The sequence below is a fragment of the Sarcophilus harrisii genome, chromosome 5 (assembly GCF_902635505.1).
Source record: "Sarcophilus harrisii chromosome 5, mSarHar1.11, whole genome shotgun sequence".
NCBI classification, from domain to species: Eukaryota; Metazoa; Chordata; class Mammalia; order Dasyuromorphia; family Dasyuridae; genus Sarcophilus; species Sarcophilus harrisii.
The window spans coordinates 100371329-100384933 of record NC_045430.1 but is presented as its reverse complement, the minus strand read 5'-3'; the positions used below and the strand labels follow the sequence as shown (position 1 = coordinate 100384933).

Here is a 13605-nt window from a genome sequence, read left to right as displayed (position 1 = left end):
GCATATATTTCCCATTGTATATCATCTCTGATTTCTGCATTTCTATGATTTGGATAAATAAGCTTCTTTGCAACTCATTATGCATGTTCTCTGTAGAACCAAATATTAGATGGAATGGGGCAAAGCCTTAGATACAGAGTTTAGGGTTCTCGTGCCTCCCCAAAATGACAAAGTGATCAAAAGGTTAGTCTGAATCTAATCATATCTCCTGGATGAATAATATTTAAGGGATCAAACAGCTATTCTTCTATAATAACTACTTTGACTAAGGAGAGCCAAGTGGTAGCATTTGGCCTCAAAATCTGTTTTTTTCTCCTGGTAGGAATTAAATCTCCCTTGGAGAAGGGGGCAAGGAGAAGAAACTTAGATATATGTCTATTCTGCTTCCCCTTATTAAGTCACAGGTTCTCTTTCTATGTGGGACTCCATATCACTACATAAAAAATTATGGAGGCAGCTAGATGATCCAGTGTATAGAGCACTGGCCCTAACATCAGGAGGACCTGAGTTCAAATCTGACCTCAGACAACTAATACTTATTAGCTGTGTGATTCTAAACAAGTCATTTAACCCCAACTGCCTCACCTCCAAAAAAAAAATTAGATGATATCTAAGAGCCCTTACAATTCTAAATTCTCTGAATATTTTTCAAATGAATTTTGAAAAATATTGTTCAGTCAATAAACATTTGACACTTAAGTTTGGTGGTTAAAGTGACTGCATTTTACTTGTAAACAGGAAAGGGGCTAGCTCGTGCCCGGCAGTTCAATGATACTTTTCCATCTGGTGATTCTTCTGGATAAATGGTATCAATTGGTTGCTCTTCAAAAATTGGTCCAAATCCTTTGCCATCTTCTGCAACTAAAGAAAATATAAAATTAATAAAAATAAAACTTTAATAAAAGGAAATCTACATTATACTATAAAAGTAAGCTTTCTAATATTTAAAATTAATTTCGAGAGACTCAAGTCACAAAAGCAGAGAACATAATCATATGGAATCTTACAGTTAGAAGAGATCTTGAGAGCCACCTATTTCATTCCATAACTGCAAAATATCTTGTGTAGCACATCAGTCATCTAACCTTTACTAGAAGACTTCCATTGAGAAGGGAAGCCTTTTGAGGAAGTAGATTACACTACTGTTATACAATACTGTTATACTGTTTACTTTATGTTATGAAGAAATCTACATCTGTAATTTTTTACCTACTTTTCTTAGTTCTGTCTTCTTAGACAAAAAAATAAAAAGTAATATATAAGAACCCTATATGTCCCAACCATCTGTGGCTGTGACTAGGCCAGCTCACCTGCCTTCAAGGATCACACAGAGACAGACCGACCAGGAGGCAGAGGTGAGGTCAGAGAATTTATTTTTAGCACAGTCTAGCTTATATCCCCTGTTAGTAGAAACCAGAGAGGTTGGGTCATCTAAGGATTGGTCCATGGATAAGGAGGAAGGCGTGCAAGGCTTCCTGAGCACTAAGGAGGGAGGCGTGGCACTCGCAGTGGCGAGTGCCACCTTTTAGAGCTAGCCCTACTTCCACATAACATTCACTTTCGCCTCTACCTCTCAGCTCTCACATACCATTCCTGTGCCCTGTTCCGCATTCTGCCTCCGTTATACCTACAACTACCTGAAAGTAGCAATCATGTCAAGAGGTACCACTTAGTTGTGACTAACAGAAGCTGATGATGTACCATTTCCTTTCCTGTACCCACCTATTATTCTTAGTTACTTTTTAAAAAGTGATTTAATATTTTATTTCCCCTCCCAAGTACATGCAAAAACAATCTAACTTTTGGTGGGGGTTTTTTTTTTCATCTTGACTTCCAAATTCCCTCTTTATTTCCCCATCCCCTCATTGAGGAGATAAGTGATTTGATACATGTGCAGTTATGCAAAACATTGTTGAGGGCTTTCCAGCCCATTTCTGAAAATGTGTACTTGAATCCAGAACAGCAGAGCACTTAAGACTAAGTACCTTCTCAATGTGATATAATGGTTTTATAAACATATACTTAGATGATATGGTAATGTGATGGCTGTCTTCATGATTGGCGCCTGCTGAATGTGGTATGGTGAGGTAATCATAGGGAAGGATTGGAGGGCTGAGGGAGAGAGTCAGAGTCTCTCTGCCACAGGGTGCTCAGCAGGGAAGACTTCAGGCTCCAGACTCCAGAGTCCAGGATCCATCTTTGACAAGTCATGTGGCAGCTTGTCTGCTTCCTTCACTTTTTCTCCTAAAGACCAAAGACTTTGACTGCTCTTGACTCTAACTGATCCTGAGGCCCTCCAGAGAGTTAGACCGGAAATTACAAAATATATTTTCCATACTAGTCATGTTAACCAAAAGAAAAAGAAAGAAGTTTTTTAAAAAATTATGATTCAATCTGCATCTAGGCTCCATAAAATTTTTTCTCTGAAGATAGATAACATTTTCATCATCAGTCCTTCAGAAATGTCTTAGATCATTTATTGCTAAGAAGAAGTAAATCATACAATACTATTATTGTATGCAATGTTATCCAGATTCTGTTCATATCACTTTACAACAGTTCATGTAGGTCTTTTCAAGTTTTTCTGACAATATCATTTCTTATAACACAATAATAAACAACACTTGTTCAACCATTCTCCTACTGATGGACACCCCATCAATTTCCAATTCTTTGCCACCATTAAAAGAGGCACTATAAATATTATTGTACATACAGGTCTTTTTTTCCTTTTTAAAAAAATCTAGTAGTAATTTTATTGGATCAAATGGTATGTGTAGTTTTATAGCCCTTGGGACACACTTCCAAATTGTTCTATTGGATGGTTAAATCAGTAACAACTTCCCCAACAATGCATTAGTATCTACTACTTCAATACTTCATCATTTTCCTTTTCTGTCACATTAGCCAATTTAATAGGTATGGAATGGTAGCTCAGAATTATTTAATTTGCATTTCTTTAATCAATAGAGCATTTTCCCATATGACTATAGATAACTTTAATTACTTTGCCTGAAAACTGCCTGTTTATATTCTTTGATCATATATCAATTGAGAAACGACTCTCATTTGTATAAATTTGACTCAGTTCTCTAAATACCTGAGAAGTTTTTATCAGAGAAACTTGTAAATTTTTTCTCAAGTATGATTATTATATATTTCCCTCCATCTTTTTTTCCCCTATTTCTCCTATTATTTTTCCTTTTACCCTGTCCATCCTGAAAAGTGTTTTTACCGAACCCCAATCTGCTCTCCTTTTCATTACTACCTCCGCCTTCTCTTACTCTCTTCCCCTCTTCCTTTCCTATAGGGTAAAACAGATTTCTATATCTACCTGAATGTGTATGTTATTCCCTCTCTAAGTCAATTCTAATGAGAGTAAAGTTCCCTTGCTCTCCACTAGCTTCCCCATATTGCCCCCACTGTAAAAGTGATTTCATATGTCTCTTATCTGAAAAAAAAAATTATCTCATTCTACTTCTACCTTGCCCCTTCTCCCAATGTATTCCTCTTTCTTATCCCTTAATTTTATTTTTTTATAATCATCACATGAAATTCAATTCATAATATTATGGAATATTATTGTTCTGTAAGAAATGATCAACAGACCTAGAAAAAATAACAACAAAGTTCATATGGAAAAACAAAAGGTCAAGAATTTCAAGGGAATTAATGAAAAAAAAATCAAATGATGGTGGCTTAGCTGTACCAGATCTAAAACTATATCATAGAGCAGCAGTTACCAAAACTATTTGGTATTGGCTAAGGAACAGATTAGTTGATCAGTGGAATAGATTAGGTTCAAGGGATAAAACAGTCAACAAATATAGCAACCTAGTCTTTGACAAACCCAAAGATCCCAGCTTTTGGGATAAGAACTTACTGTTTGATAAAAATTGCTGGGAAAATTGGAAACTAATATGGGCAGAAACTAGGCATTGATCCATACTTAACGCCGTACACCAAGATAAGGTCAAAATGGGTTCATGACCTAGGCATAAAGAATGAAATTATTAATAAATTAGAGGAACATAGGATAGTTTACCTCTCAGACCTGTGGAAGGGGAAGGTTTTTATGACCAAAGCAGAACTAGAGATCATTACTGATCACAAAATAGAAAATTTCGATTATACCAAACTGAAAAGTTTTTGTACAAACAAAACTAATGCAGACAAGATTAGAAGGGAAGCAATAAACTGGGAAAATATTTTTACAGTCAAAGGTTCTGATAAAGGCCTCATTTCCAAAATATATAGAGAATTAACTCTAATTTATAAAAAATAAAGCCATTCTCTAATTGAAAAATGGTCAAAGGATATGAACAGACAATTCTCAGATGAAGAAATTGAAACTATTTCTAGTCATATGAAAAGATGCTCCAAGTCATTATTAATCAGAGAAATGCAAATTAAGACAACTCTAAGATACCACTACACACCTGTCAGATTGGCTAAGATGACAGGAAAAAATAATGATGATTGTTGGAGGGATGTGGGAAAACTGGGACATTGATTCATTGTTGGTGGAGTTGTGAAGCAATCCAACCATTTTGGAGAGTAGTTTGGAACTATGCTCAAAAAGTTATCAAACTGTGCATACCCTTTGATCCAGCAGTGTTACTACTGGGATTATATCCCAAAGAGATTATAAAGAAGGAAAGGGACCTGTATGTCACGAATGTTTGTGCAGTCCTTTTTGTAGTAGCTAGAAACTGGAAACTGAATGGATGTCCATCAGTTGGAGAATGCTGAATAAATTGTGGTATATGAAAATTATGGAATATTACTGTTCTGTAAGAAATGACCAACAGGATGATTTCAGAAAGGCCTGGAGAGACTTACGAACTGATGCTGAGTGAAATGAGCAGGACCAGGAGATCATTATATACTTCAACAACAATACTAGATGATGACCAGTTCTGATGGATCAGGCCATCCTCAGCAACGAGATCAACCAAATCATTTCTAATGGAGCAGTAATGAACTGAACTAGCTATACCCAGAAAAAGAACTCTGGGAGATGACTAAAAACCATTACATTGAATTCCCAATCCCTATATTTATGCACACCTGCATCTTTGATTCCCTTCACAAGCTAATTGTACAATAATTCAGAGTCTGATTCTTTTTGTACAGCAAAATAATGTTTTGGTCATGTATACTTATTGTGTATCTAAGTTATATTTTAATATATTTAACATCTACTGGTCATCCTGCCATTTAGGGGAGGGTGGGAGTAAGAGGTGAAAAATTGGAACAAGAGGTTTGGCAATTGTTAATGCTGTAAAGTTACCCATGTATATATCCTGTAAATAAAAGGCTATTAAATAAAAAAAAAAAAAGCGAGGAAAAAAAAAAAAAAAAAGAAATGATCAACAGGATAATTTCAGAAAGACCTGGAGACTTACACGAACTGATGCCGAGTGAAATGAGCAGGACCAGGAGATCATTATATACTTCAACAACAATACTATATGATGACCAGTTCTGATGGACCTGGCCATCCTCAGCAACGAGATCAACCAAATCATTTCCAATGGAGCAGTAATGAACTGACACAGCCCAGAGAAAGAACTCTGGGTAATGACTAAAACCATTACATTGAACTCCCAATCCCTATATTTATGCCCACCTGCATTTTTGATTTCCTTCACAAGCTAATTGTACAATATTTCAGAGTCTGATTCTTTTTGTACAGCAAAATAACGGTTTGGTCATGTATAAAAAAAAAAAAGAGAGAGAGAGAGAGAGAGAGAGAGAGAGAAAATACCACAACCAGCCAGAAAGAAACCATTCAAGTACATCAAGATCATATAAGATTATTACTTTAGAGGAATGAAAAGCTAGGAATATGATATATTCAAAAAGGTAAAAAACCTAGGATTATAACTAAAAATGACCTATGTGGCAAAATTAATTATAATCCTTCAAGAAAAAAAAAGGATGCTTAATGAAATCTAGCATTTTTAAGTCTTCTTAATGAAAATACCATAAATTAGTAGAAAATTTGACTTTTATATACAAGATTCAAGAGATGCATAAAAAAGTAAATTTGCAAAAGAGATGAATAAGGTATAAATATTTACACTGCTATACAGAAGAGTATATACATACCTCCAAAGAACTTTATCATTATTAAGGCAATTAAAGAATTTTACATAGATAGTGGGCATGGGAGTAAATCAATTATGTTGGAATGATGTAAAAAAAATGTATGGATGAGAAAGATGAATGCATTCTGGAAGAAAGGGGAAGGAAGAGGAAGAAAAAGAGAAATTATTTCATATACAAAAGCACAGAAGGAAGAGCTTTTACAGTGGAGAGGGATATAGAAGGTGACAAGATAACATTTGAACCTCACTCTCATCTAAATTAGATCAAAGAGGGAAATTATATGTGTGCATATAAATATATATTATGTATACATACATACATTTGTATAAAGTACATATATATATATATATAATATACATATATGTATGCTAGCTTACACAACAGAGAACTAGGAAGAGAATAAATAAGGGGGATGAGTTACTAAGCATTGAAAATATTTTAATTTTTGCAAATTATGCCAATAGACTATCTTACCTGCTAGACAGGATATGAAGCACATCGTAATTAGGTAACTAATCAAAAACCACATCTTCATCTTGCATGCAACAATGCTTAGGTTCAACTCCAAAAGAGCTTCATTAAGTTAGTCATATGTAGTCAGGATATACTAAACACCTGCATCAGGAAAAAAAGAAAAACATGAAAACATATGGTTAGGAGATTTTTATAAGTGCTGGTAACCTGCAACATTGGGATTGGGGTAGTGAGAATGTAGAAAAGACTTTTGGACCAATAAGTGAGTTAATCTGTGTACCAGTTCACTGCAGAGCACTACAAGTAAATAAAGGCATAGCTGCTTTTTTTTCCCCTGAGGCAATTAAGTGACTTGCCCAGGGACACACAGCTGGGAAATGTTAAGTGTCTAAAGTCACATTTCAACTCAGGTCCTTCTGAAAAGTGGTGCTCTATCCACTGCACCACCTAGCTGCACCACCACAGCTGTTTTTAAATCCACTGAGTTTTAGCCTCATCTCCTAAAACTCCCTTCTGAACCACATTTATATCTATCTGCCCATTCCAACAACCTCCTACCAGACAAAATCTCCTACCTGACAAAATTGAAGTACAGGCAGAGCATCTGTATCCTACAGAAAGATGCAATTTTCCCATGCTTAGCTTTGAAGGATTTGGTACTTTGAGATAAAATTGAGCTTTAAATACTAGCTTTTCCCTTGTTCCTTTCCCACCACCACCTTCTCTGTGGATAGAAGAGATAGAGAGGGATAGAAGTTGTGCCAAAGCTCCATAGAAGGGACTGGCCATGGTAACAAAAAATTCCCAATTAGTGGACTTTAAAAGGATTCCACCCCGTTTTACTTTTCCTTCTTGAAAATGCATGGAAAGCAGCTTTCTATCTCTGATACTTTTTGCATAGGAATAGAAAGGATAGAAGGGCTCTTGGCAACTTTCCTAACCAGGAAAGTCTGAATCTTGGCCTTAAGCTCCTAGATACCTCTTCTGTTTTATATTCCTTCCCTAAGTACAGAGGTCAAAAAGCTATCTTGAGATTGATGTGTCTGTCCATTCTAGGAAGCTAATAGCTCCTTGGACTCTCAAACTGGCATCAAAAGCAGCATGCAATTACACCCTTCCCAAAGAAGCTGTTCTTGGATAGGAGGAGAAACCCAAGCTCCTGGCTTATCAGAAGTCATGGACCTTATAAGTGTTGTTTCTACAGTGTAAAACTAGGTTAAAGATGAAATGTTAAGTCAGCAGTCTTGACTTCTATCATGTTTTGATGTTTTAAATATCTATCTCCCAGTTTTTTTTTTACTTACCAGTAAAATAGTAATCATAAATTATTACTACTGCTTATTTGTATACTGCATACTTGTTATTGTGTGTGTCTTTAATATTTCTTTTGTGCTGTAGATATAAATAACTAAATTTGATGCACATTTTATATTAATATTTTTCTCCCCTCCCTTTTAGAGAAGCTCTAAACAAGCCAAACCTAAACTTTAAGTTTTTTCCCAGGATCGCTGAAGTGGAGGTATAAAAAGACAGAGTGTACAAAAAAGAAACATTTCTCATTCAATAAGGCCTGGTTTTCCTAGAATTGAACAAAGTTTCTGCAAATATGCATCCAAAACTGAAAAGGGCCTATAATTGGGGAAGGAGTATAATGGCTACCCTAGCTCTCTGAGACTCAGGGTTGTGTTGTTACATTCTACTGAATGTGTTACAAACTGACTTTGCTTCTAAATTCTCCCTTTATGGATCCCTTGCCTGCAGGCACAGTAGGCTTGACCATTTCACCTCCTGAGAGTACATACAAAACAGTGTCCATCCACACACTGATGTGGGAAACTGGGGAATGTGTAGATAATATCCCAGTCACTAATACAGGTAGACAATGTGTGACTTATCACCCAGGACAAATAGTAGCATCAGGTTTACTGATACAGACTCCTAATAAGCAATTTGGTGATAGTCGCCCAGATTTTGACTCCAAGCAATAAAATCCAGGAATATACTGGACAGCAGCTGTAACATCTGACCAATCTATGTTCACGATCTATATAAATGGCATATAGCATTGGAAGGATTGGTAGACACAGGTGCAGATCGTACGTCATTAGAGGTGCCAACTGGCCCAGTCACTGGCCAAAGATTAAAGCAGACACCTACTTGTCTGGCGTAGGAGGATCAATAGCAGCTGAAGTTAGTGCTGCTCCTAGGAGATGGACTTTTGAAGGCAAAACAGTTTTTACTCCTTTTATAGTTGAATAAATCCCCATCAATCTGTGGGGAAGAGATGTTTTACAACAATTAGGGTTAAAAATGAGTACTTCAGTTTTTTAGGCAGGGCTGCTATTGAAGACCTGCCAACACTTTCACCTGTTCCTATCCAAGGGAAAACTGATACACCAGTGTGGATAGAACAGTGGCCCTTAGATAGTGATAAAATTCAGACCTTATTAAATATAATACAGAAACAACTTGACCAAGGTCACTTACAACCTTCTTGTCCTTGGAATTCCCCAGTATTTGTTGTAAAAAAGAAATCTGGAAAATGGAGGATGTTCACTGATTTAAGAAAGGTAAATGAAGAGATGGAAACTATGGGAACTCTTCAGCCTGGACTTCCATCTTCTACTCAATTGCCTAGAGAATGGCCTCTTTCGGTTATAGACATTAAGGATTGTTTCTACTCCATCCCTCTGGATAAGGAGGATACAAAAAGATTTGCCTTTTCAGTGCCCCTTATAAAAGATATGAATGGACAGTTTTGCCACAGGGAATGAAAAACAGCCCTACTATGTGTCAAATGTATGTTGCTGCTGCTCTTACTCCACTAAGAAAAGCATTTCCAAAATTAATATTGTTACATTATATGGATGATATATTGGGATGTGCACCTAAGCAACAAATGTTAGAAGCATGTCTACAAAAGACCATAGAAACACTAAGGAACTACAAATTGTACATAGCTCCAGAAAAAAAATCAAAGACATTCTCCTTTTCAATATTTAGCATTGAAGTATACACTAAGGTGCTTACAATACAAAAACTGTCCTTAAGAACAGAAATGCTAAACACCTTAAATAATTTTCAGAAATTGATAGGAGATATCCAATGGATGCGACCAGTGTTAGACTTAACTACCTATCAATTGCAACCGTTATATGATATTTTAAGGGGAGACAGTGCTTTAAACTCATCATGCCAACTTACAAAAGAAGCTCAAGAGGCTTTGAGAAAAGTTGAATTGGCTTTATCCAATGTGATTGAAAGAGTCACTCAAAAACCCTTAGAAATATCAGTTTTTGCTACACAAGAAGCACCCACGGCAGTCCTTCATCAAGGAGACAGTGTGATAGAGTGGGTGAACCTCCCGGCACAACCAGAACAAAGACTTACTTCCCTACCCAGTGCTTGTGGCTAGAATTTTATTAAAGGCCATTAAGCGAGCAGTACAATTATCTGGGACAAGACCTGACAAGTTATACACCTTTTATACTAATACACAAATTAATGTGTGCTGTGAGACCATCCCAGAGTGGCAAATTTTATTAGCCATGGCTCCAAATTTTACACACGGGTCTCCATTAAAGATAACCAGACTATTACATCATTGGCAATAGATTCTTGAAGAAAAAGTTTCTAAAGTTCTTAGTTCTAAAGTCTTAAAGGACCAACTATCTTTGCAGATGCATCCAAACATAATATTTGTGCTGTATACTCTCATGACTTAACTATAAAGAGAGTAGTCAGAACTCCTTTTCAGTCCACTCAGCAGAATGAATTGTATGCAATCATTCTAGCTCTTACTTATTATACAGGAGATATAAATATAATATCTGATTCAGTCTATTCAGTAGGTATGGTACAAAGAATTGCCACAGCCCAAATAAAATTTGTAGCCTCTAATATATATCAGCTCTTTAAGAAACTTCAAGAGCAAGTGAGAAAGTATCCAGGTAAGATTTATATTTTGCATGTCCACTCTCATAATGGACTTCCAGGTCCTATTTTTGATGGTAATTCAAAGGACTATGCCGGTCAATACTCCTTTATTTCAAGAAGCCCAGGAATCTCATTCTAAATATCATCAGGCTGCTCAAGCTTTATGTTTACAATTTGGAATAACAAGAGAGGAAGCTAAGAGCATAGTAAAAGCCTGCACAGCTTGCCTTCCTTTCCACGCTCCTACACTGCCTCCAGGGAAGAACCCTTATGGTTTGACCCAATGAAATTTGGCAAATGGATGTGACCCATTATAAATCTTTTGATCGCCTGTTGTTTATCCATGTTGTGGTAAACACCTTTTCAGGATTCAGCAAAAGAGACAGCCTGAATGGTCGCTGAGTTCTTTATTCAAGCATTTGCAATTATGGGTGTGCCACAAGCAATAAAAAGAGATAATGGACCTGCATATACTTCTAAACATTTTGCACACTTTTGTGCACAGTATAAGATTTTACACACTACTGGCATATCTTTTAATCCTCAAGGACAGGCAATAGTAGAGAGGAGAAACAGATATTAAGACACTCCTCCAAAAACAAAAGAAAGGGGGAGCCACAAAAACTTATCAATAGGAATGTATTAATAAAAGTATCCTGAAATATTAGGTTTTGGAAGGGTTTTCCTCCGATGGAAATTCTGAGTAGGGGATGAGAAGGCAGGACAAGATTATGGAATATAACTTCGGTTTGACTTCTGCAAATTGTGTTTATGTCCCCTCAAAGGGCTCTTGCTTCTTGTAAGAAATGTAATAGAATTACTTACTTCAAGAATTTGGATATGAAGTTTTCATTTCTAATAATCCAAAAGGGGATAGAAAATTATTTGAATAACTTTATTCTCCATGCTTGGAGTGTTCTGCACCTTAACCTATAATAGCTTCACTGATTTCCTTCAAGATTCAGTTAAAATCCCAGTCTTTGCAGAACACCTTTCCTATTCTTTCCCCTCTACTCCTTTTCTACTCTAGTGGCTGCTTCTCTTCCATCTATCCATTTACTTATATATTGTCTTCCCCTCTGAATATATGTCCTTGAAGACAGAGACTTTGCCTTTCTTTGTATTCTCATGCTTAGCAAAATGCCTGGTCAAAGTAAGCACTTAATAAATGCTTGCTCGAGATCAACCAAATCATTTCTAATGGAGCAGTAATGAACTGAACCAGCTATGCCCAGAAAAAGAACTCTGGGAGATGACTAAAAACCATTACATTGAATTCCCAATCCCTATATTTATGCACACCTGCATTTTTGATTTCCTTCACAAGCTAATTGTACAATATTTCAGAGTCTGATTCTTTTTGTACAGCAAAATAACGTTTTGGTCATGTATACTTATTGTGTATCTAATTTATATTTTAATATATTTAACATCTACTGGTCATCCTGCCATCTAGGGGAGGGGGTGGGGGGTAAGAGGTGAAAAATTGGAACAAGAGGTTTGGCAATTGTTAATGCTGTAAAGTTACCCATGCATATATCCTGTAAATAAAAGGCTATTAAATTAAAAAAAAATAAAATAAAATAAAATAGAAAAAATAAATAAATAAATAAATGCTGACTAATTTAACTTATCATTTCATTTTTCCAATGCTATATAGGGAAATAATATGACATTCACTTTCAGTGCCCCACTAATATCATAGTGAAATGTAATGTGTAAATTTTCATGTTATTTCCTGTAATGAAAAGTTATAACTCATGGTCAGATAAAAATAATTTCATTTTTATATTTAGCATGGTCACATAAGATGCTTATTATTATCCTAACTAAAACTGTAATAGTAAAAAAGATTTAGGAGAACCTCCAACATGTCTAAACAAATAGCATCAGTACTTGAGCACCTGATGAAAAGATGTTCAGATATAAGAATTACAAATGTATTATTATATATTTGCCTATTTGCTGTCTTTAAGTCCCTAATTAAACACATATCAGTGTTTCATTGAGAAATTATACTGTTAGGTTTAGAAGGAAATAAAATAAGTTGAACATAATCACCATTTTTTACTTCATGATATCTTAACACTATTTCCAGTGATCTCATATTTGCACCGAATAATAGAGGAATTAGATGTATGATTAGAAAGTAGAAGGGCTATTGTTAGAAGAAGCAATTGTCTTTATATTACTCACGTAACACAAGCCACCAGTCTGTGAATGTTGCAGGATTATACTCATAGTCTATGGAAAGAAAAGATTATATATTCTTCTTTGAACAAACTCAACCCCTGTAAGGGCATTAAGTCAAGATTAATAGCATCATAGTTTACTGAGGATCCAAAAGAACAATAATATAAAGATGATCTTTATTATCTATTTAATCAACTGTCTTTGTGCTCTATTCCTTTTTTGCAATAATAGGACTAAAAAAAAGAATAATTATAATTACAGTTGAGAGACCTCTTCTCACTGATATTTTTCAATTATTTGCCTTGAAGATAAATCTATTAATGGAATAGATAATATTTCTATTACCAAGAGATGTTTTTAGTGAAGGAGTTTTGGGGGGTTTTTTGTTTGTTTTGTTTTGTTTTTGAGGCAAGCTGGGGTTAAGTGACTTGCCCAGGGACACACAGCTAGGAAATGTTAAGTGTCTGAGGCCACATTTGAACACAGGTCCTCCTGACTTCAGGTCTGGTACTCTATTCACTGCGCCATCTAGCTGTCCCAGGAGTTATTTTCTTAGCACAGCAGGCTGTTGTAAATTTTTAAAAGCATTTTAAGTGTTTTTAAAATTTTTGCATTAGAATGATCTTAGATGGAATTACTTTCAAGTGGTTTTTAATGAAAGTCTGCACAGTCCATTGGCCCTTCACATATTAACGCATGAACCTGTAAGCTGGAGGAGTGGTTGTTAAGGAATAATAAATTTTTGTTCCTTTCCCTTGCAGAACGTTCTTTTTGTATATTATTATTATCTTTTCACTTTTTTCTATAGTAAATAAAGACTATTTCCTTTGTCTTTGGTCCATATTCCCAAGAATTGTTTTATTTGAAGAGAAATGGCTATCCACTTGC

The 13605-nt window shown here is 35.5% G+C and overlaps 1 protein-coding gene across 4 annotated transcripts in view; it reads right to left on the bottom strand.

The window, feature by feature from the left end:
- CNTN1 (contactin 1) overlaps positions 1 to 13605 on the bottom strand; it is a 249196-nt gene that overhangs the window by 152979 nt on the left and 82612 nt on the right. For 3 of the 4 annotated variants that reach the window (XM_031938160.1, XM_031938163.1, XM_031938162.1), the window contains exons 2-3: positions 6589 to 6729; positions 729 to 861 (exon numbers count right to left, since the gene is read on the bottom strand). In XM_031938160.1, the coding sequence (XP_031794020.1) occupies positions 729 to 861; positions 6589 to 6649 (194 nt within the window). In that variant the 5' untranslated portion in view covers positions 6650 to 6729. Of the gene's footprint in view, positions 1 to 728; positions 862 to 6588; positions 6730 to 12720; positions 12769 to 13605 lie in introns of those variants that run through there. The other variant, XM_031938161.1, reaches the window with a different exon arrangement.